Below are 24,887 nucleotides of genomic sequence, written 5' to 3'. Positions count from 1 at the left end.
AGAAACAGAGAGACAGAGAAATACAGATAGAGACAGAGAGATAGAGACAGTGAGAGAGACAGAGACAGAGATAGAGACAGAGACAGAGAGGCAGAGACAGAGAGATAGAGACAGACAGAGACAAACACAGAGAGACAGAGACAGAGACAGAAAGGCGCGCGCGCGCGCGCACACACACACACACACACACACACACACACAGAGAGATTATCAATTCTAGTGGGTGTTTTCAGATGAAGTTGAATGCTTTTCTTTCTGAAGACTGGCAGCCTGGTACATGGGGTGAAGAGACCACTTGGTGAAGACCCAGAAGATTGAGAAGTTGTCCCTCAGTGCAACAGGAGAAGTCCCACAGTACCTAGAACCCATGTGTGACACCGCCAGCACTCTCCCTGGTTAAAAGGTGGCAGTTTGGCCTGAGGAGACGTGAATTCAGGTGATCAAATGCAAATGAGAGGAGAGAGGATGATTTCTGAGAGCAGTGGGTTAATTTTGTTGGCTGTGCTTGAGATGAAAAAGGACTGCAAATTTTGGGGGAAAAATACCAGAGCAATCTTGGCTGTCGCTGTGGAACAATTTTACAGCTCTGAAGTGCTTTACATATTTTCTAATCACTCGAGTCCAGAACTGATTACGGCTCTCAGCGTTCTCGCACATTCACACCACTGGAGCCCTCCATGACTTTCAGGCAGAGGCTTAACCTTGAACACGGGCGCCCTGATTCAGATGGCACATCTTGCCAGAGCAGGAACAAACAGTTTAATTGCAGCTCAGTGCCATAAGGGCCAGGTGTTTCGGAAAATCACCGCCGGCCCCTCTCCAAGCCACACACCCCTCAGGTCTGCTGGTGCTTATCTCACAGCAACAGTACGATAGCGCAAACCTTCCTGAAAAATCACAAACAAGATCCACCAGAAGGTTGAGTCCCCTACCAAACAAAGACCAGAAACATGTAGGTGCGTGAGCTGGCTGTGAGTGAAAGTATATACACACAAATACACATCACACAGTTGTCTACGCTGAGAGGATCCCGGAGAAAGTAGTAATCACAGTTTCCTCGGGGAGAACAGAGTGTTGAGAAAGAATTGGGGTGCTCATTGAAGAGGATGGTGTTTTTCCGTCACACACTTGTGGATATTTTTGATAAAAAAATCACATGCTGTTTTACTTTTCAAAATCCAGAAAGAATCACATCAAACATATATGTGTATATGTGTCTATCTGTCAAACGTATATATAGTACTTATTATGTAACAGACAGTATTTGAAATGCTTCTTAATTGTTCTGTTAATCCTCACAGAGACCCTAGGAAGCACACATCATCATATATTAGCTTCAATTTACACACGAGAAAACAGAGACGTTCAGTAACTTGCTTGAGGCCACACAGCGAGCTATTCTGCAGGGCTTGGATTTGGATCCAGGGAGCCTGGTTATATAGTCTGTCCTCTAATTACTCCACAACACTGTCTTGTACGAAAAAAAAAAATTAGAGTCCTAGTCACCTGGTCATAATCAATTTGGAGCTGATAAAACGGTTCTGTTCTCTTTGATAGTGTTTCAGGGCAATAGGTGGAGATAATGTTGGCTCAAAATAATGAAGTTGTAATTCACCCATAATTTTATACTTGTGGTGCATTAGAGGGACTGGATGATGTGTGGCTCTCAGGACAATAACATCAGTTCTCCCAAGCTGTTCAATCTTTCCAAGCCTTGGCAGTTACTATGTGCCGAGTACTGTGCTCTTGGGACAAATAGAGAACACAGCCAAGGCCTGTGGCTTGAGAAGCTCACAGGATCCTGAGGAATGCAGGCAGTGGACACCTCATCACATGATTTGTAAAGTGAGTAATAAAGAAACATTGAAAGGGACAGTTAGAGAAGGTGACTGGGGGCCTTGATTTACACTGGGTGGTCAAGAAATGTCACTTAGGCAAAATGCTGAAGAATGGGTATGAGAAAAGAAGGCAGGAAGGGGGCCGAAGTGAAGCAGGGGGGAATGGTTCCCTCCCATGTGGAGGGGACGGTTTATGCTATGCGTTTGAGGCAGGGCAGAAGTATCAGAAGGACAGAAAGACCTTGAAGGACAGAAAGATCTGTATGATTCAATCATCTGGGACTGGAGCAAGAGGCTGGAGTCAGATGATGTAACTTCAGAAAGCTATTCACACTTGTCTTAAAAGCAACAGGATGCCAAAGAAAGTCCCGAGTAGGGGTGACATAATGTGGTCTACCCTTTGAGAGGATGACTTGGGCATGTGGAAAGTATGGATAGAAAGGGCCAGGAAAGAGGACCAGCTGAGATCCTACTGCCCAAATCCAGACAAGCAATGGTGACGGCCTGGAATAAAGCGCTGGCTGCCGAGACAGATACTCTGGAGATGTAATTTTGCAGAATGCTCTCTGAAACAAAGGGTAGTGGAAGCTGTGAAGTGATAACATGACTTGTATGGTGATAGGTAGGAAAATGCTTTTACAGACTGTAAAGTGCTGAACATAGGAAAAACTGTTCCTACGGATGAAGACACCAAATACTAGTGAGACCTCATCTTGTCCAAAGTCACACAGCTTCTCCGTAATCGAGAGCAAAGTGTCAGAACTGCTAACCTCTCTCATCTTCACTCCTTTTCTGGGGTTGTGACCAGGGGTTAAACAAAGAAGAAGGTAGGTGATCAGGTCTCATCTCGTCCAACGGAACTCCACATAAGTTCACCCAAGCTCATTGCTGCAGAGTCAATTCTGACTGAGAGCGCCCCTACAGGACAGAGAATTGCCCCGGGGTTTCCAGGACTAATCCGCCCAGAGGCACATGGTTGCATATTTCTGCCATTGATCAGCTGGTGGGTTCAAATCACTGACTGCACGGTTAACAGTCCAGTGCTTTAAAGTGTGCTCCTTTTCAGATAAATCAGGTAAGGATATTTAGTATGTCCATGACTAAGAATTACCTCTTCTAAATAGAACCCAAGATCAGTGAAGCTCTTCAATGAGCCCTACCACTCCGCGGAACATCAGGTATGATTGTAAAGTCCAAGGATGAGTTGGTTACATTGGAGCCTCTTGCGAGTGGTAATACCTGACATATCTGAGAGCAATTTGAAAGATTAATTTTTAAAGATAATTACACAATTTAAGCAACATGATGGATTTGGCTTTGCTGTGAATGAATAAAACTGGAAAAACACAATTCTGAATTCTCTGTGATGGTTTAGATGAATCACTTTCATCTGAAGGTGAACCTGGCCTTCTGGGTCTCCAGTGATCAATCTTAAGCAGTTGTCTTAGAATGAGCTCTTTAGATGCTTAGACAGTCACTTTCCATCCACCAACTGCCCAAGAGTCAACTGGATATCAACATCTGGAAATTATCATTCTTTCCCAAATGACTTCCAGCCCTTCTAAGTCATGGAATTAACTCTTTTTAAAATATACAATTCAGCATCACGCACAACTCTATTTTGAAACTCAGGAAGGCCAATGAAAGAACTGTTCCTCTAGTTGGCAGGGAAGCCCTTTTTGCCTTCTCTGCCTCATAACCAGCTCCGCACTGGAGGTCTCAAAAGACACAATGTACACACAGACCTCAGATCCCGTTTATGCTCCCCCAAATCACTGATGGTGCACTAAGTCATTGCAAGCAAAGCATGCTAGGGCCCAGGGCTTCCTCTGACCTTGAACTACAGAAGCATACCTATGTATGATGTGAAGGGAAGCCTTTTTCACATTCTCTTTCTTTCCAACAAGCTCCCACACCCAAGCCTCACTTTTACCTTCAGCGAGTGGGTCCAGAGTGTGTATCATGAGTTGGAAGATGCTGTTCCGCATGAGACTGTTGTGGAGAGAGGCAGAGCTTCCCCCTCGCTGGAGACGTGGCTTAGTCTGAGCGGAGAAACCAGACAGAGAGGCTGTTAGTTCTCAGAGAGGAGGGAAGTTCTCGTTCTAGCAACAACTCTGATGTTCTCTGTGGCTACTCATTTGCCGTGTGATCACATGCTAGCAAACCAAAGCTCCTCAAAGTTCCCTTCAGACCTCGGGTAGCAACAGCATCTTCTCACCCACTCTTACTAAATGGACTCACTGTTATCAACAGTGCTTAGTAAATGCCAAGCAACATGCAGTATGGTTCACATTCATTCATTTATCTCATCCTCGAAATGAGTCCTAGCAAGTCAATCTCATTATTATTCTCTTTAGGAAGATGAAGAATTTCAGAGAGGGGAAATTATAGGTTCAAGTCACACAGGCAAACAGAGGATAGGGAATGGATTTCAGGATTACTTCACTCAAAGACTGTTAGCCAAACCAGTGGTGGACCTTGAAATTTGTGAATTCTACAACCTTAATAGAAAAATGTTCTGAGTGTGAGTATATAAGAAAATCTATAGGTATATAAAGAAATGTCTATATATTAATGTGAGTGCATATATCATAAAACATTGGCAAACATAGAAATTAAGAAGAATGATAAAAGCAAAAAGTAAACATAAATGAAAGTAAATTTTAGCAACACTAATATCCTCTTCTTACTCTCTAGAGGGGCATTTTTTTTTTACGTCTCTGGGATGACTCATCTCTATCCTCTTGTTGGAAACTCTGTGGTCTCTCAGTAGAATCTGAAGAGGCAAAATCTTCTATCATAAATCCACAGTGAAGGATAACCTGGCTGACTTCCTATGGGAACATCTGGGGCTTAGATGCCACAATATTATCTTTTTGGTATCAATAGGTGATAGAAGAAGAATGAACTTCTAGAGGTGTGGTTATCAACACATTCTTACTTATTTTCAAAAGCAAACAGTCTTAAAAAAAACCACAACCACCATGAAAAAAGTGAAAACAAAACAAAAGGAAAACCTCTCTGGGTTTTGATGGCCTTTTATTAGGAACTTCTCTTCCTGGTTGTTGTGCTATTTTCTCTGTTCATCACTGGGATAGATACTTCAGAGGGAGCCGAGCTTTATAGATGTGCTGATAAGAGGGAAGGAGGTAATAAAATGGAAGGGAATTGATTTCTTATTGAACTTTTTGACCCAAAATCAGGACATGAAATTTTTCTGGAGTAAAAAGAAAAGACTCTTTCCTTCTAAGTCTATCAGCTCTCTACATTAATGGATTCCCCCCCCCCCAATATACTCTCTCTAGTCCCATAAGTGAGCTTCCCAAGGAAAGTCTCCCCAAACATTCCACAGTCAAATACATTTGGGAGGTGCTCCATCCTAGACAGACCCACTTTGGAGCTTCGGACCAGATCACTAAGTCTAAGAGTAAGGGAATCTGGTTAACATGCTTACGTTGGGCACTGTTTCTAAACTATTGCTTATGCCTCTGGAAACTCTATGAACTTGGAGAAACGATGAAAGTTATACAAATCTTCAGGTCTTTCATTGATAGGGTTGCTATGAGTTGTCTATGACTCGATGGCACTTAACACCACCACCAAAAACATAGAGAGAGCTCTGTGGGCCTGGTGGATAGAGAGTTATGCTACTAAGCCAAAGGTGGGTGATTTTAATCTGAGGCCCTCAGGCCTGGTTTTAATAATTTTTTGTCAAACATTCTTCCAAGTGGTATATCCCTGGTCTGTCCATTTGCTGTACAGAGGTAACTCATGGTTGCTGTGATGCTGAACACTGTGACAATGATGTGTCAAATGCTATAATGGTCACCCATGGTGGACAGTGTTTGGTGGGGCTCCCCACAAAACAAGCTTGGAAGCAGGAGTGGCATCCACTTCTGAAATAGCCTGCCTCCAGAACCCCTATGAACTTGGAGAAATGATGAAGGTTATACAAGTATTCAGGTCTTTTGTTCATAGGGTTGCTAAGAGTTGTCTATGGCTCGATGGCACTTAACAACAACAAGTGTTGTTATTAGGTGCTGTCGAGTTGAGTATGACTCATGGTGACCCTATGAACAACAGACCTGAATCTTGCCCTATCCTGTGCCATCATCTTTTCTGACACACTTGAGCCCAATGGTGCACTCATTTGACATTGACTGCAGTGTCGCTCTTGTTGGTAGTCTTCTCCTTCGTTGACTCTCCATCTTTCCAATATGATGTCCTTTCCCAAGGAATAGCCTCACTGAGCTATAGGTCCAAAGTATGAGAGACAAAGCTTCACCACCTTTTGTAGAGAGTGCCAGGAGCTCTGGTGGGCGACAGGGTTAGGAGCTGCGTTGCTAACTCAAGTTGTACAGTTTGAATCCACCAGATGCTCCTTGAGAAAAAGATGGGCAATCTCCTCCCATGAAATTTACTGCCTCTGAAAACCTGCTGGGGGTTAGCTATGAGTTGGTTCTGAGTCAACGGTACACAACAACAACAACACTTAATAACTATCATAGTCCCCATGTTTGGAGACAAATATGAAACTTATAGTGAGCTTGAATTTTGAGTACCTTCTCAGTATGAGACACACATAGCAATCTGACTTAGTGTGATCTTTTTATGACTGCTATTTTGCTAGAAACCATAATGCTAATTAAAAAAAGCATAGGGGAAGACTCAGAGAGAGATCAACAGTGTTTTGTGGTAAATCTTCCTTAAAGGAAGGGACTGGATCAATATCTCTTGCCTGATAGTGAATCTGGATAATTATATGGGTTTTCAGACACTGTCATGGCATATTGCTCTTAGCATTTCAGGAGAAAGGACACTGTCCTATGTGCTTCTTCACCACTAGTCCTTTGAACTTTAACTTTTCTTACTGTTCAATGCATTGTCTTATTTTAGTGTAGGAGATTTAGATGGTTAGGAATCAAAGGATTTTAAAGGTAAGGTTAGGAGATCTGTGTAATTTGAACATAATTGCAATTTGATGATTAAACACAAGAATTAGGCAACCTACTTCCTTGCTACATTGCACAACATAAAACAGGATGTGTTAATTGGATAGGAAACAAACAATGTGCTTCCTGTTAATGATTTATCATGATCACTGTTATAAGGGTCTCTATTCTGGGAAATTGGAAGACGTCTACTGTGACGATCTTTATTAGAATAGGCTAAACTTAAAACATTCTTTTGGGCCTTGTGTATTATCTTGAATATAGGTCTCATGCAGTATTTCTTTTGAAGGGGCCAAAAGAAATTTCTAACCAACAAGTATGTACATGCAGATGAAGGAGAAAATAGACCTCATGCGTTGGGTAGCACAATGGCCCCAAACATTAGCACAGCAGCGTTTGCATGGCAATTTGCAAAGATCTCCCTCTTGGAATTCCTACAAAAGTTCATATCAAATACAAGGGAGGATTCAAACTTTTGAAAACCAAGCCCCAGAAATAATTTGTCAACATCAGAATCCAATGATTTCATTACTGATGGTCAGCTGGAGAAGGCATCCACTCTAGCCGGTGAAATATTCCAAGGGAGAGGATGACTGGTTGAAGGCATGGCCCCTCTCCTGCCCCTCCTCACTCCCCCCCCCCCCCCCGCCACAGGCACACAGACAGGGTCACTGTTTCCTACCGGTAGAGCCTGCTCATCCTTGTCCCTGGTTGTAGATGGCTGCGCAGGAAGAAAAGGCAAAAACAAAAGACAAAGAAGTAAATAAATGGTGAATCACATATAGGGTTTACATTTAACAACAAGCATCAGTATAGGGCAAGACTTGGTTCTTTCAGTTCCTTAACAGGCTAGCAACTATGGTGGACAAAAAGCATATATTTCTAGCCAATATATAAGGATTTATTAGGGTACATGACATTCTTTTGAGAAGAGAATGCCCAACTCTAGCAATAGAAGGCAATTACCCATATATGGATATCAGGTGGTCATTAAAAAGAGTGTGGTAATCCCACACCTACTGGTATGGAAAAATACCTATAAGATATTGTTAGGTGGGGAACAAACCATTCAAAACACTGGAACACAAAGGCACATGAAGGTTCATCATCTGTTGGGAAATGATGCTGTATCAGATAAGGGAACACTGGGATTCTGCCAGTACAACCCCACGGGGTGTCTCTGCTTTCCCGGTTCAGAAGGAAATCTGTGTCTTCACAGGAACCAGACACTACTACGTGAGCATCCAACCATGAATATGTGCTACGGTTAAGATTACTCTCCATATGTACTTTTTTTTGGTGCTCACACCACTGCCTTCAACTACAGGTGCATACAGCAAGAATCCCCCAGGACCCTGCTTCCTATCTGGCCATCCCCATGAGAATCTAAGCAGACTTGAAGCTCCAGGAATAATGACATACATGCAGAGGAGCAGAGAGGAAGCAGGGCTGCTTAAAACTTCTACCTCAGCTCTAGATTCTCTTTTTCTCAGGTTTATTGCAGTCATCCTACAAAACATATAAACATTCCACCACAGCCCACATCAGATAGAACTGTTTGAAGCAGCAAGATGGAAAGGCTTCTAATCATCTTTTATTTGAAGCTACTTGGCTGTGTGCAGTTCCCTTATGATAGGGTGTAGCTGGTTTCTCAGCAACGGCCATGTGGTCTCGGAAATCTTGGAAAGTGAGAAACTGAATCCACATTTTGTTTTCACACGGGAAGAAATTTTAAACAATATGACATTTAACACTTAATGAAGTGGATATTCAATATTTTGCAACGATTCAATTAAACATTGAATAACTTAGATATTCATTTTTAAGCTTTTAATTTGCAAGATTTAGATTTTCATGGAAACCTTTCTGGAGCTCCTGAGTGATGCAAACTGCGAATGTGCTTAGCAGCTAATGGAAAGGGCTGGAGGTTCAAGTCACCTTGAGACATCCCAGAAGAAAGGCTTCTGAAACATCAGCCATTGAAGATCGTCTGGAATAGAATCCTGTACTGACACACATGGAGTGACTATGAGCTTGAATTGGATCTTTTACCCCCAAATTTGAAGTCAGTGTTGTGTGTCACTGAATTAATTCTGACTCCCAGAGATCCTATAGAACAGAGTATAATCACTCCATAGGGCTTCCAAGGTAGTCATCCTCACAGAAGGAAGGAGGTCTGGTGACCTAGTGGGTAAAGAGTTCCAATGCCAATCCAAAGGCTGGCAGTTCGAATCTACCAGATACTTAATGAAAGGAAGATGAGAAATCTCCTCCCATGTGATTTATAGTCTCTTAAAACTTGTTAGAGAGCCAGCTCTAAGTTGATTTTGAGTTGACAGCAATGGTGGGGGAGAAGGAGGGAGAGAGGGAGAGGTGGAGGGAGAGAGTGAAAGGGAGGGTGAGAAGGGGAAGAGAGGAGTGGTGGGAGGAGGGAGAGAGGGAGTGGGAAGACAGTGGAGGGGAGCGAAAGGGGGAAGGGGAGAAAGGAGGAGGGGGAAGACAGGTGGAGGGGAGACACACTCATGCGCGCGCACACACACACACACACACACACACACACACACACACACTTACAATCACCTGGCCCTGTGTGCTGTGGAGCAGACAGTGGATTGGAACTGCTGACTTTTCATTTATTAACTGAGCATTTAACCAGAGCGTCATCACAGTTCCTCTTTGGAGTCAATGCCATTGCACAGTTTCCCCTTTGATTTCAAACTTTTTTTTAAAAAAATTGCAAACATTTTTGCAGGTCTGTGAAGGCCCTGGAAGCCTCGGGGGCTTCATGATAAACTTAGCGATCTCATTGGGCATGTGTAGCACTAAACCCGGGCTCAGGACCCTCCTGTCGGCACCTGAAGCTCACAAGTTCTTTGAGGACCTGGGGGTTCTTTCAGAGCATAGCCTGTGGGATCACTAGGTGTGTCATAACCCCGTGATTTGGTTTTTTTTTCCTTCTCACTGACATCTTTAAGAACACTGAAAAGAAAACAGCCTTGAGCCCCAGTTCTAGGAACATGCTCTGAGAGGGACTAGACAGCAGCCTTTGATTTCCCTGTTGCTCGGAAAGGCGCTGGATGATCCTGCTTCTCTCTGGCCGGGCCTTTCGCTTCCTCTCCTTCCACATCAGACAGCTCAACAAATGGCCCTCGTCCTACAGAACAAATCTCCAGGGAAATGATCTACTGGGGCCCGCACAGCCCTGGGACATATATCGAGATGAAGGGTCAGAGCAGCCTTTCCAGTTGGCAAATTTACACCTTGGGGCTAAAAGGGAGAGACCTAACTGGAGCCGGTATTGATACTGCAGTGATCCATTTCTGTTCTACCACAGAATGTGAAGGACCAGGACGAAACTGGGGAGGAAGTAGGGCGGCCCTTATAATAACAGCAAAGATATCATCATCCAACGGCTTGTATCCGCATTCAAAATGATCACTTGAGGAAGGAATACCAAAATCCGAACTTGTTTCTAGTCTGAAAGGAAGTCCAAATATCTACACTAGTGACTCCCTTTTTCCTTCATGGAAGAGGTAGATTATAAGGCAGAAGAAATGGAATAACACCTTGGGCACAGAATTTATGAGCGCTGCAAAAGGTCTTTACAAAAGTAGCCAGTTTGAAGTCAGCCAAAGCTGACATTACGAGTTTTCTTTGCAGACATGAATATACATGAGCCCATAAAATGTACGTTTAGTTGTATGCACATGACATCGGAGGTCATGAAAACACCCCTTTCCTTTCCTTTTATATAGTCCTGTTGCAAAAAGGATGAGTCGTGTGACACAAGATGGTAATTGCCCCTTTTCAGGGACTCACCCCCATCTAGTGATAATTTCTGACCTGGCGCTCACCTGGCTCAGCCCTTCCATAATTGCATCCTGAAGCAGCCTCTCTGTCCTGGCAATCTGCTGCTGATTACAGTAGGGATTCCATTTTAAAGAGGTTTTAATTACACCAGGGGTGGGAGGGCACTGAGGGCTCAGCGGTAGACTTCTCCCCTTCCAGGCAGGAGACCCGGGTTTGATTCCTGTCCAATGCACCTCCTGAACAGCCCCAGAGGGGGCTCCTGGGATGCTGGGTTGCTAAACAGGTGTCAGGGAGGCTTCCCGACTAAGACAAAGGAAGAAGAAAGGCTGGGCTCTCGGAAAATCAGCCAGTCAATTCTACAGAGCATAATGTTCAATCTACAGCCGATCATGGGGCTAGAGGTGCAGGACCAGGAGGAGTTTCTGTTCTGATGTGTGTTGTGACTGTTATGAGTGGGCACTGACTTGAAGGCAGCAAACAGCAAACATTACACTGAACGCTACTAGCACAGACTCCAGTATTTCTAGCCATCAAACTACTTAGTCATACTGTAACCTAATGTGGTTAGTGAACCCAGTGTTGTCAATCTATTTTCCGGGTCATTGAGTATCTGGCAGGTTCTTTCTAACCCAGTGGATATTACAGAAAACAACTTAAAAGGCCAAATAAACAGAACAAATCAGACGTCATGGCTTTTTTTTTTTTAACACACTAAAATACTACCCAGGTGTGTACTGATTTTAAAGTTCAATACTGACAGTCGATTTAAAGGTTGTGCCCCCTCTAGGAAAGATTTACTAAGTCAGACTGATGCATGGACAGAAATTCTAGAGGACCGTTTAAGAGAATTCCTGAAACAGTGGGTGCTCAGGTACACCAAGACAGACCCTCTTTTTATTCATGATAGCAGGACACCTATGATGCCAGGATGCAATGAGTCAATTTTTCACTGAAAAGAAATCTTTATGCAATTCAAACCTTTCTTTAACTTAGTCCCTCTTTTATTACTCCAAGGTAGCCATGCACTTAAACTGAACAACTAGAAGGAAGAGGCATTATTACCGATGTTCTTCCAGGTGCAAACCTTGATTCTAGATGGAGATTTTGGTACTTAACGTCATAAACATGTTTTGAACGTGCATAAGGTTTTGAGGGTTTTTTAGATAGTAAAACACAGTTCATTTAAAAAGCATTTTAAACTCAAGAAATCATTCCCAAGTCCTGAAATTGTCTCTTTCCCTGTGATTCTGAGAAGGACTAATGGAGGATCAGTTTTCCTGTAAAGTGTAGTTTTGTACAGAAATGTACCCTTCATGCTCCTCCATATGCCAACCACAGATCCAATCAGGAATGGACTGGGATTATTCCCTGATGTTCAGGCAAAATGGGGATACTAACAAGCTCCTCAATTAGCTTCCAATATGGATTGAGGCTCAATGTCAAGAAGACAAAGATTCTCACCACTGGGCCATTTGGCAGCATCAGGATGGATGATGAAGAGATTGAGATTGTTCACAGCTTTAGTCTGCTTGGCTCCACAGTCAACATTCCTGGCATCAGCAGCCAGGAAAGTAAAAGATGCGATGAGAAAGTCTGCTATTAGGGACCTCTCCAAAGTACTGAAAAGCAATGGTGTCACTCTGGAGACAAATGTGCACCTGATACAGGCCATGGTCTTTGCAATCAGTTGTTATGAGTCAGAGAGCTGGACAATGACTAGTGAGGAAAGAAGGAGAATTGATGCCTTTGAGCTGTGGTGCTGGAGAAGAGTATTGAATGTACCATGGACTGCTAAGAAAACAAACAGGTTCATCTTGGAGAGGATTAAACCGGACTGCTCCTTGGAGGCAAGGATTCTGAGGCTTCGTCTGACATACTTTGGACATGTTGCAGACCAGTCCTTGGAGAGGGACATCATGCTTGAGAGGGTGGAGGGACAGAGCAGGAGGGGAAGACCCTTGATGAGGTGGATTGATTCAGTGACTGGGGTAATCGGGGTGGGTGTGTCAGAGATAGTGAGATTGGCACAGGACAGAGCAGAGTTTAGGGTTGTTGTACATAGGGTTGCTATGAGTCGCAAGCGACTTGACGGCACATAACAACAACAACAAGCTCCTAGGAGGAGGACACAGTACTGCTAGAAATTCAGGTTGGATTTAGAAGAGGCTGTGGCACCAGGGATAACACTGTTGATGTCTGATCAATCCTGGCTCAAAGCAGAAAAAACAAGAATGTCCCTTTATGTTTTACTGATTATGCAAAGACATTTAACTGTGCAGATCATGACAAATTAGGGCTAACTTCGAGAAGAATGGGAATCTTAGAACACTTAATTGTGCTCATACAAAATTATACCTTGATCAAGATGTTGCTGTCTGAACAGAGCAAGGTAACACGACATTGTTTAAAATCAGGAAAGATGTGTGTCAGGGTTGCATCTTCTCTCCATACCCATGCAATCCGCGTGCTGAGCAAATAATTTGAGAAGCTGGACTTAATGCAAAACAATGTGGCATCAGGATCAGAGGAAGACTAATCAACACCTGTATTATGCAAATGACAAAATCTTGCTTGCTGAAAGTGAGGAAGACTTGAAGCACTTGCTGCAGAAGATCAAAGGCTATATAACCTTCAACTCAAATTCCATCTCAACATCAAGAAAACAAAAATTCTCACCACTGGATCGATAGGCAATATCATGATAGATGGAGAAAAGCCTAAAATTGTCAATTACTTAATCTTACGTGGACCCACCATGAACACACATTGCACCAGCAGTTAAAATATTAAAAGATGTATTGCATTGGGAAAGCCTGAGAAAGTCTCCAAATTCCTGAGGAGCAATGATGTCAGCACAAGGATGAAGATATGCCTGATTCAGGCTACGGCTTTCAATCACTTGTCATGCGTCTGAGAGCTACACAGTGATTAAGGATGACAGAAGAACTGACACCTTTGAGCTGTGGTGTTGGAAGAGTACTGACTATACCATGGGCTGCTAAAAGAACAAACAGATATGTCTTGGAGAAGGTGCAGTGAGAGTGATCCTTGGAGGCAAGGATGACAAAGCTTTGTCGCATATACTTTGGGCATTTTGCTAGGAGAGGCTATTCCTTGGAAAAGGATATCGTGCTTGGAAAAGCAGATGTTTAGTTAAAGAGAGGAAGACTCTCAACCAGCTGGGTTGACACAGTGGCTGCAGCAATGGAACGACACAGTGGCTCCAGCAATGGCCTTGAGTATGTAACAAACAATGACAATGGCACAGGTTAGGACAGGGTTCAGATCTGTTGTTCATAGGGTCATTATGAGTCATACTCAACTTGATGGCACCTAACAACAAGCTCCTGGCTCACTCTGATGGGCCACTGTAATTCAAGCATTCCCGGCTTCAAATCTTATAACCAAGCCAGTCATTCTAATGATTTTATACGTCAAAGGAAACAAGTGTAGTTATTGGGGAAGAGTGTGACCAGTGATTTGGCCTCAGATAACAGATGAGAGATAATTAATTTGCTATAAGAGTCAAATTATAGCTATAAACATTCATTAGCACCTTTCACAAAGGCTCAATATCAAGAAAACAAAAATTCTCACCACTGGACTTCCAGGTAACATCATGAGAGATTGTAAAAAGACGGAAACTTTCAATCTTCAAGTCTTAGGAAGTTATTGTCCTAAATTTATTGTCCCCGTGATACCACAGCTCTCTAAACTCTGTGAAAACTAATTTAAAGGCATAAGTATTTGGCTGTAAATGTGATCTAAAACAAATATGCCAGTGATTGAAATATTAATCCAACATTTAATTAGCATTCAAATTAATGGCTCAGAATTTAGAAGGGTTGAATGAAGGATTTGAATGACAGATTTTTTCATTTAAAAATTAATCAGGAAGTATGAGATATGTTCTAGTTCCTTCAATACATATCTCTGAAATGGAAAAAATATTCAAAATCTCTCTCCTAGTAAAAGAGGAGGAAGTCCTAATGCCCATGGGAAAACCAGATGAACAAAAGGTGTAAAAGTGTTCACTCTGAAATTTTATAGGAAGGAAATTCTAATACTTATTAATCTTTCTCCTTTTACTGTTGTCTTTTCATGCCCCGAGAAATAATAATGGGGAGTGACTGCTCCTTAGAGGCAGGGCTGGTGAAACTTCTTGTCACATGTGCTGGACATGTTGTAAGGAATGGCCAGTCTTTGGAAAAAGCCATCATTTTGGGAAAGGTGGATGGTCAGAGAAGGGGAGAAAGACCCTTAACAAGATGGACTAACACAGTGACTTTAACAACGGACTCCAACATATCAGAGATGGTGAGAATGGCACAGATGCAACAAGGCTCAGGTCTGCTGTCCATAGGGGTTTTACGAGCTGCAGTTGGCACCTAACAACAACTGCAAAGAAAGAAATACCAACAGATTAAAGGCAAGGAGAGTGAGATGTCATCTCATATACTTTGGGTATGATATTAGCAGGGGCCAGTCCTTGTAAAAGGGGTATCATCTTTAGAAAAGTAGGGGTCAAAGTAGGGGCAGAACACCCTCAAGGAGATGGCCTGACACAATGAGTGTTACAGTAGACTTAAACACAATGGAGATGGCGAGGACGCTGCGTGATCAGGCAAGATTTCTAGCTATTGTAGACATGGGGTAGCTATGAGCCAAAGTGAACTTGATGGTTGACTTGTTGCAGAGTAATTATCCCACCATTACTATCTTTGAGAAATCTTTATGTTTAAGAATCTCAGAGATTAATGACAGATACCAAATGTGGCTCTCCAGGACCCAGGAGTGACCACTTCAGAACTCTAGTTTAAGGATAAGATGTGGGATAGAAAGGTAAAAATTACCCAAGTAAAAAGTGTCACATCTGAAAACTCTCACCACCAGAAAATTCTCATGACCAGAAAATACATAGAAGTAACGGAAAGAAAGGTAAGGAGAACAGTGATACTGAGGAATGGAGAGAGTGAAGGAGAACTTGTCTAGAGACACATAAAGCACAAAATAGATCTTTGTACAGGAGGAGAAATAAAGTAGGATGAGAAGCATTACATAGTGATTAATAATATAAAATTCAGGGCCAGACCATTTGGATTCTTTTCCTCATTGCTGCGATTTACTTATTAGCTGTGTGACTCTGGACAACTTACTTACCCTCTCTGGCTTAGCTCTCTAATTTGTAAAATGGGGAAAGTAATAGTAAATAACGGAGGTCTAGTCAGCAAGGTGTTACACTGCTAACTCAAAGACCTCACCTCTCCGGTGGTTCAAACCCACCAAGGGATCTATAGGAGAAAGCTGGACAGTCTCCTTTCATGGGATTTAGGGTCTCAGAAACCCAACGCCGGGTCCGTTATGAGTCAATGCTGACTCAACCAATGAGTTTTATCTAGGAGGGTTATTCTGAAGATTAAATAAATCAATACCCAGTAGTAATAGTAGTAGTATGAGAAGCCACAGGAAGAATGATGAGACGTTATATGCTAAAAGTAGATTTCAAGCCGTCCATTGGCTTAGAGAATGGGGTAGCTTCTATGGGAAGTAGGGAAACTCCATTGACTAGAGCAGTGAGAGGTGATTTGTGGGACACTAGAGGATGGCTGGGGAGCTCTGATGGTCTTGTGGGTAAGGAGTTGTGCTACCAACTCAAAGGTGGGTGGTTTGAGTCCATCAGCTGCTCTGAGGGAGAAGATGTGCCATCTTCTCCCACGCGATTTATAGATTCTGTAAAGCCAATGAAGGGGGAGCTATGAGTTGGTCTGATTTGACAGCAATGACTTGTTATTGGTTAGAGGATTGACTCATCCAAGCTGCAATATTTTCACTTGGCTCTGGACGCGCATGCACGTTGGATATTAAATAAGGGAAAACGGAAGAGGTGATTTCAATCTACCCACAGAGATGTAGGCATGTTCAGATCGCTACATCTTTTGGTTAGTGGCTGAACGTTTGACTTTTGTGCCACTAAGGCTCCTGCAAGAGATCGATCTTTCTGTCTTTCAATCGATTGACCGATCTAGTGTTCTGTTCTGTTCTACATGGGTCACTATAATTCAGAACTGACTCAAAAGCACTTAGCAGCATCTAAGATCTTGGGGATCTTATAGGAGTGGGGGGAGGAGGAGTAAGGGGGAGCACTGGGATTAGCAGGACACATGCTTGTCTAGTCTACCAGCATTGTGAAAACAAAACAAAACAAAACAAAACAAAACAAAAAGTCCTTTATAAACTTCTCACAGACTCAATGGACTTACTGCTGTCAGGGTCGAACCGACCCTCTGTTGGGTTTCCAAGGCTGTAAATGGCACAAGAGGAAACTGTCCATCATCCTCCCAAGGAAGAGCTGCTGATAAGTTTAAATGGCCAGGGAGGAGTGGCCTTTGGGTTTGCAGGCAGCTCCCTGAGGACTACACCACCACGGCTCCCTCAGGAGGGTGGACGAGTCATTCCTTTGGCATGCAGGAAGAAAATATTAGGCCTTCAGATAATTTTTATCTAAAAAAAGTAGGAAGAAATGAAACCATGCTTACTTAATGATCAACAACACATAAGGAAGATTACAGAACAAAGCTCTGGTGGACAAGTGGCAAGAAGCTGCACTGCAATCCTGAAGGTATGCGGTTTGAGGCCACCAGCTGCTCCGTGAGAGAAGGATGGGTAATCCCCTCCTGTGTGGTTTACCGTCTCTGAAAACCCACTGGAGGGTCAGCTATGTGTCAGTTCTGACTCAACAACACGCAACAACACGCAACAACATACACACATACACACACCTTTATCTCTCTCTCTGTTTCTGAGAGCAAACTTTACCCTGTGTCTTCCATGATCTCCACCTCTACTGATTCAAGACTTGCTGTGAGAATCAAGTCATGTGCTTTGTCTGCTCAGAAAAGAGAAGGGTCTGGGCTCCTGGTGTTCAGTAACCAGTGCTCCTTGTTGTACCACTGGCTCCATTAATAGCAGTGACGATTATTTAAGTCTACTTCCTGAAGCCCTTAAAAGACAATTCAATCTTTCTTCTTAGGTGGGTACAGAAGACAGTTATCCCCATTTTCTAAGAGGAGATAAGCAAGAAGGGCCTTGGGCCATTCCTGTCCTCAGCAGGAGAAGCATCAGTGCTAATTCACTTAATTTCAAGATTAACAGCCCAACTACATGGCCATCTCTCTCCTCCCCTGGAAAAATCCAGATGTTGTTAATAAACTTCCCTGTATTGTTTTAGTGGTTCTCACAATTGTTAATGAACCATTTTGATATGCCAATCAAATGCAATCTGTTGGCGGTGTTCTGGCATTAGTCACACAAAGTTCCTTCGATTGGAAAAGAGCATCAAATACATTCATTTATTAGGGTGAGATAGACTTCTTTTAAGTAAAGGATCTATTTTTAAAGGAAAGTCCGACAAATGCTGGTCCTGGACAAGCCACAGAATAATTTGCTGCAAATTAAGTGGATTCCTGTAGTGATGAATAATGCTTATTGAAAGTTTAATATGGGCCACAAGGCTTTCTACATAATGTCTTGTTGAATTGCCACAATAATAAGTATTATTAACCTCCCATCGTTTAACACAAGAGGACATTGACATTGATGAAGGCTGGACAATATGTACCGGAATCCAGCCAGCCAGGCTCCCGGGCCTCACAAGTGTTTGGAAATCAGAAGGTAGAATTTTCCTTTCAGCAATCTGTAAGGGAAAGGGATGATGTACTAGAACCTTCAATAGAGTGAGAAGAGATTATATATATTAAATAACAACAACAAACAAATCGACTACTGCCTAGTGGATTCCAAACCACAGTGACTTAGAGAACAGAGAAGAACTGACATGAGAGGGTTTTCAAGGCTGTAATCTTTACAGAAGCAGACGCCTATCTCTGTCTCCTAGCGTGGCTGGTGGGTTCCAACTGCTGACCTTTGAGTTATCAGTTGAGTACTTAACCATCAAGTTACCTCCAGCTCTTGTTCTCTCTCACTCTGTCTATCTATTTATCTGTCTATCTATCTGTCTGTCTATCCATCCATCCTCATCTGAAAAGAGTACCAGGTCACTTCAGAATGATGTATTTTATTTGTGTTCATTGTGATTCACCAACCTAGAACAGAACAGTAGCAAAAAGAAACCCTAAATCCAAATCGAATTCCAAGCTAAGTCTGTTCCTGCTTCTAACAACTTCCCATCAGGTCTAGGAGGCTGTAACCCTATCAGGAGCAGACTTGTTGAAAGGAGACACATCTTTCCTGCTAGAGAGGCTGGTGGATTTGAGCAGGCCACCACGTAATGCAACGCACGATGCCACCAAGGGCTCCTGAGAGCTAGTAATTTTCTCATCTTCTGTCTCTTCCAGGATCATTTTTTAAAGATTCGCCTCCAATTGTCATGAATATTCATTATTATTTCTGTCTCTTAAAGATTGCAGAAACAATTTTTTTTAATCTTCACAACAACACAGGTTCAATTCACACAGTTAATAATCGATCAGGTTCACCTGTATTAAGGAATGCTTATAGCACAATGAAGAGCTCTTTTGGCAGAATTCTTAGAGTACTGCACTGCCAACCAAAAGCCCACCCATCTCCAGCAGTTCGACTCCATCGCTGGCTCTGTAGTTGAGAGGTGAGCAGTCTCTTTCTGTTAAGATGTACAACTTCAGAAATCCAACAGTGGGTCCCTATGACTCAGAACTGCCTTGACCTCAGCAAGTTGAGTTTTTATAATAACACACAACCTTAAAGGGCTTCTTTAAGTCAGGACTGATGACAGCAGATCTGGCTTTGATTTGAAGATTTAAAGGGATCCTGGGGTGGTGCAAATAGCCCGACAACATGTTTAGCTGCTGACCAAAAGGCTGCAGGTTTGAATACACCAGAGATTCATCTGAATGAAGGTCCAGTACTATACTTCTCAAAAGTCAGGAGAGTGAAATCTCACGGTGGTTTAAACATGCATGTTTCTAATAGTTCCTGATGGTAGAGTCTTCTCCTGTGCTTATTTGTCCTTTGTATATTCTATTCCGTGAAATGCTTGAGGGCATCTTTCATCAATTTTCTCACGGGAGTGTTTAATGTTAACTTTTGAGACTTCTTTCTATATTCTAGATATAAGCATTTTGTCAAAAGTATGCAATTTTGCAAATATTTCCTCTCAGTCTGCATGTCTTTTATTTTCATTTTCTTAACATGATCTTTCACGGAGCAAATGTTTTAAATTATGACGAGATCCAGCTTATCCATTTGTTTCCTTTAAGAATCACAGTCTCAAAAAAAATTAACAACAACAAAAAAAGAATCACAGTCTCTTCTTTTTTTTAAAAAAAAATATCATAGCCTTTCTACAAAGATGGCACCGCAATCAAAGAAGGAAGCCTTTGCCCCTCCCAAAACTGAAGCCAAAGGAAAGGAATTAAAGGCCAAGAAGGCGTCCTGAAGGGCATTCACAGCCAAAAAAAAAAAAAAAGATACGCACATCACCCACCTACTGGCGGCCTAAAATGCTGACTCTGAAGGCAGCCCAAATACCCCCGGAAGAGCACCCCCAGGAGAAACAAGCTTGACCACTATGGCATAATCAAGTTTCCCCTGACCACTGAGTCAACTATGAAGAAGATAGAAGATAACACACTTGTGTTCATTGTGGATGCCAAGGCCAACAAGCACCCAATCAAACAAGCTGTACAGAAGCTCTATGACACTGATGTCAACACTCTGATTAGGCCTGATGGAGAGTAGAAGGCCCATGTTCGACTTGCTCCTGACTATGATGCTTTGGACATCGCCAACAAAATTGGGATCATCTAAACTGAGTCCAGCCGGCTAATTCTAAATACAAATTTTTGTCACCATTAAAAAAAAAAAAAGAATCATAAAGTTGGTGTCAATTTCAAAAACTATTCTCCTAATCTTTGGTCCCTTAAACATTTTATACTGATGTCTATGTTTAATTTTGGGTTAATTTTTATATAAGATATAAGCTCTAGGTCAAATCCTTTTTTTATTAAAAACATTTTAGGCCTATGATGTTCAACAGCTATCATACCCACTTTAAAGACAGAGCATAAGCCTTAGCTGGTATCATTTACAAATTCGTCTGAGTCCTGCAGGGAGTAAATGGAGGTTGTTTCTGTTGCTGTTTGCCGCTGAGTGAATTCCTTCACGTAACAGCCCATAGGACCGAGCATTCTTGGGATATAATTTTGTGGGAAGAGATTGCCAGATCTTCAGAGCATCTGATAAGTTTGAAACACTGACCAAATACTTCTCCTAATACCAAGCTCTGGGGGCCTAGTGGCAAGAAGCTATGCTGCAATCCCAAAGGCATGCAGCTCGGATCTACCAGCTGTTCAGTCAAAAAAGAAGGGCAATCTCCTCCTGTGTGAAGGTCACTCTGCGTCAGTTCTGACTTGATGGCATATAATAATAAACAACAACCATGCGCCCAAAGTACATGAGACGAAACTGCACCATCCTTGCCTCTAAGGAGCACTCTGCACGTTCTCAAGATATTCTGGATTGGTTTTTTTGTCAGTCCATGAGATCAGAAGCCATATAATCATGTTGTTATGTGCCACCAAGTTACCTGTGATGCCAAGCAGCTCTATGTACAGCAGCTCTGAAGTTTACTCTGTCCTGCGCCAGTTTTACTGATTCCAACAAATCTAACCTCATTTCCACAGTTACTGTATCACATCTGGGGTCTTCCTCTCCTGTGCAGCCCCTCAGCCCTTCTGAGCATGATGTCATTCTCCAAGGACCAGTCTTTCCTGTACACACAGTATGTGAGAAGAACTTCTTCCAGGGAGAAACTTGGTTTCACTCTCTCCAAGACAGACCTATTTGTTTTCTTGGCAGTCCATGGTATGTTCAAGACTCTTCTCCAGCACCACAACTCAAAGGCATAGATTCTTCTTCTGTCATCTTTAGTCACTGTTTAGCTCTCTGATACATAGCAAGTAATTGCAATGACAAAGGCCTGGATTAGGTGCACCTTAGTCTCTAGACTGACACTGTTGCTTTTCAGTACTCAGGAGAGATTCCTGACAGCAGGTTTTCCCAATGCAATTTGTCTTTTTATTTCCAAGAATATTGACTGTGGAGCTGAGCAAGCTGTAATAGTTAATCTCAATCCATTATGATGCTGCCAACTGGCCCAGTGGTAAAAATCTTTGTCTTCTTGATGTTGAGCTTTAATCCATATTGAAGACTACAGTCTTTGACCTTATGTAGCAAGTGCTTCAGGTCTTCCTCAGTTTCAGCAAGGAAGGTTGTGTCATCTGCATAACATAGGTTGTTGATGAGTCTTCCTTCTGATGCCACATTCCTCCTCATAAAGCCCATCTTCCCAAAGGATCTGTTCTGCATATAGACTGAAAAGGTATTGAGACAGGATGCATCTCGGACACACTCTATTCTTGATTTTGAACCATGTAGTGTTTCCCTGTTCTGAGGACAGCTTCCTGGTCCAAGAATAGTTTTCACATAAGCACAATCAAGTGTTCTAGATTCCCATTTTCCTCAAGGTTAGCCACAATTTGTTGTGACCCACACACAAAACTATTTAAAGAAGCTTGTAGTTTTATTAGTCTTGCTTAGAACTGAGTCCATGGTAAAAAACAAAACACAACACAACACCAATCAACCAACAAAAACCCCCCATGAGTTCTAAGGCCCCACATCCTTCTAATTTTATAAGGACAAAGTTTAAAACAAAAATAGAGTTGAAACTGAGACCTGCCAGCAAGGGAGGGGGAAAGCTCTATTTTTTGCTGATGAGGTAACAACAGATTGACGATGCTGGATGCTCAGGCCTGTAAAGAAAAATCCTAGCTCCAGACAGTTGCTGTGGCCTCCAAGGGCCCACTTTATCTGTTATCTGTCAATTGCACAACGGAAATTGTGTGCTATTCGAAACAGATGTAGCCACGCAGTAACAGACGCAAGAGATGCACTCTGGGGATCCTCCCAGCCTCCCTGTCACACGGAGCGAGCAGGTTCTGACACCGCAGTCAGCACCACGACGCTGGCCAAATAGAGCTATTTTCAGTGCAGGAATTAAAAAATGTGTTGCTGGATTAGGGGGAAAAACAACGTGAGGAATATCTCTATAGAAAAAACGTAAATTTATTTTAATTCATTGTTGCACATTTTCTTCTCTTCTCCTTCCCACCCCCACCCCTAATCCCCTTTGCATTATATGTCTTGTTCCAGATTGTGGTCATATGTTTTGTTGTTGTTCTGTACTTTAGAGTCGGAAGCTACCCATAGCTGACCCTCAGGCGGGTTTTCAGAGGCAGTAATTTCACAGGATTAGTTGCTCATCCTTGTTCCATGGCGTAACCAGTGGCCTCCAACTGCATGCCTTCAGGATTACAATGCAGCTTCTTGCCACTAGGCTACCAGAGCTCCCTTGTCATACATATAATGTTGTTGTTGTTGTTATGTGCTGTCGAGTCGCTTGCGACTCATAGTGACTCTATGTACAACAGCCCTAAACCCTGCTCTATCCTGTGCTAATCGCACTGCCTCTGACACACCCATCCCGATTACCCCAGTCACTGAATCAATCCATCTCATAGAGAGTCTTCCCCTCTTGCACCGTCCCTCCATCCTCCCAAGCATGATGTCCCTCTCCAAGGACCTGTTCCTCCTTGCAACATGCCCTAAGTATGTCAGACGAAGCCCCAGAATCCTTGCCTCCAAGGAGTAGCTTGGTTTAATCCTCTCCAAGATGAATCTGTTTGTTTTCTTGGCAGTCCATGGTACATTCAATACTCTTCTCCAGCACCACAGCTCAATTCTCCTTCTGTCCTCCCTAGTCATTGTCCAACTTTCTGATGCATAACAAGTGATTGCAAAGACCATGGCCTGTTTCAGGTGCACCTTAGTCTCCAGAGAGACACCGTTGCTCTTGAGTACTTTAGAGATGTCCCTAACAGCAGACTTTCCCATTGCAATATGTTTTTTTATTTTCTGACTGCTGGTGCCAAGAGTGTTGACCGTGGAGCCAAGCTAATCATATATTCCTTTCAGATCATTGTTCTCACATGTTTCAGTGCAGCGTTCATTATCTATCCACTCTTTTCCTACTCCCCCTCCCCATGCCATTAGTATTTTATAACAGTAATGTTACACAGTATTTGTCCTTTTGGTCAAAAAAGTGAGATATTTCACTCAGCATAGAGTCCTCCAGGCTTACCCATGTTTTGTAATGTTTTAGTAGTTCACTATTTCTCAATGCTGCATAATATTCCATTGTATAAATGTATGATAGTTTTTCTAACCATTCCTTTGTTGATGGGCACTTGGGTTGCTTCCACTTCTTTGCTATTGTGAATAACACAGCAATAAACATGAGTGTGCACATATCTGTCTGAGTTGCAGCTCTACTTCCCTTAGGATATGGTCTCAGTAGGGGGATAGTGGAGGCAAATGGTATTTCTACTTTCAACTTTTTGAGAAAACACCAGACCTCCTTCCATAGTGGCTGTATCATTTTACATTCACACCAGCAATGAATAAGATTCCAATATTTCCACAACCTCACTAGCATTTGTTGTTTGTATAGAAAAAAAAATCCAACTCCTGGTACCCTTGGCTTCAGCCTTTGGGAGCTTGTCAAGATGGTTCTGGACATAGAGTTTCACAGCAAGTGCTAAAGTACAATCCTCTGGCCGGGAAGAGTTTAAATGTTAATGACAATCGTATACTGTTGCACAACATTGTAGCCAGAAGCTTCTCTTTCTTCTCTTGTTTCTAATTTCATATGACTTGTTCAGTTTTTGTGGTGATTGAGAATATCAAATCTATCACAGTGCTGCTAAGAGACCCAACAAATTACGTCTTAGATGAAATCTAACCAGTACATTTCTTAGCAAAGCTGGTGAACTTCAACTTGCTTATTTTGATCACATCATCAGGAAAGACCAATGGCTAAAAAGAGGGCATTATGTTTGGATAATCGCTGAGTAATTCTCGTTCATAGCAATGCTCTACTGGATTTCTGAGGTTACACATTTTCACAGGGAGAGACTATCCATGTCTCTGTCCTGGAGGCAGCTGCTGGAGTCAAACCACTGACCTTTTAGTTGGCAGCCCAACACAGTATGCACTACAATGAGGGTAGCCATTCATAAGATGGAATGATACATTAGCTGCAATGTTGGACTGACACAGTAACCGGTTCAAGTATATAAATGATTATGGAGGTGGCATAACTAATAGGACCAAACAATGCTTCATTCTGCTATATATGAGGTAACCATGGATGGGGGCTGCCTGGATTGTA

The 24,887-nt window shown here is 42.5% G+C and overlaps 1 protein-coding gene across 2 annotated transcripts in view; it reads right to left on the bottom strand.

Annotated features, from left to right (window-relative positions):
- The window catches only part of SLC24A2 (solute carrier family 24 (sodium/potassium/calcium exchanger), member 2), a 311,194-nt gene that overhangs the window by 96,690 nt on the left and 189,617 nt on the right, over positions 1-24,887 (bottom strand). For both annotated transcript variants that reach the window (XM_006881276.1, XM_006881277.1), the window contains exons 2-3: positions 7,473-7,511; positions 3,772-3,880 (exon numbers count right to left, since the gene is read on the bottom strand). In XM_006881276.1, coding sequence (XP_006881338.1) covers positions 3,772-3,880; positions 7,473-7,511 — 148 coding nt within the window. The remainder of the gene's footprint in view (positions 1-3,771; positions 3,881-7,472; positions 7,512-24,887) is intronic.

This window comes from Elephantulus edwardii, unplaced genomic scaffold (assembly GCF_000299155.1).
Source record: "Elephantulus edwardii isolate Elephantulus edwardi_28Jun2011 unplaced genomic scaffold, EleEdw1.0 scaffold00014, whole genome shotgun sequence".
In the NCBI taxonomy this organism is placed as follows: domain Eukaryota; kingdom Metazoa; phylum Chordata; class Mammalia; order Macroscelidea; family Macroscelididae; genus Elephantulus; species Elephantulus edwardii.
This window is presented reverse-complemented; position numbering and strand designations above follow the sequence as displayed.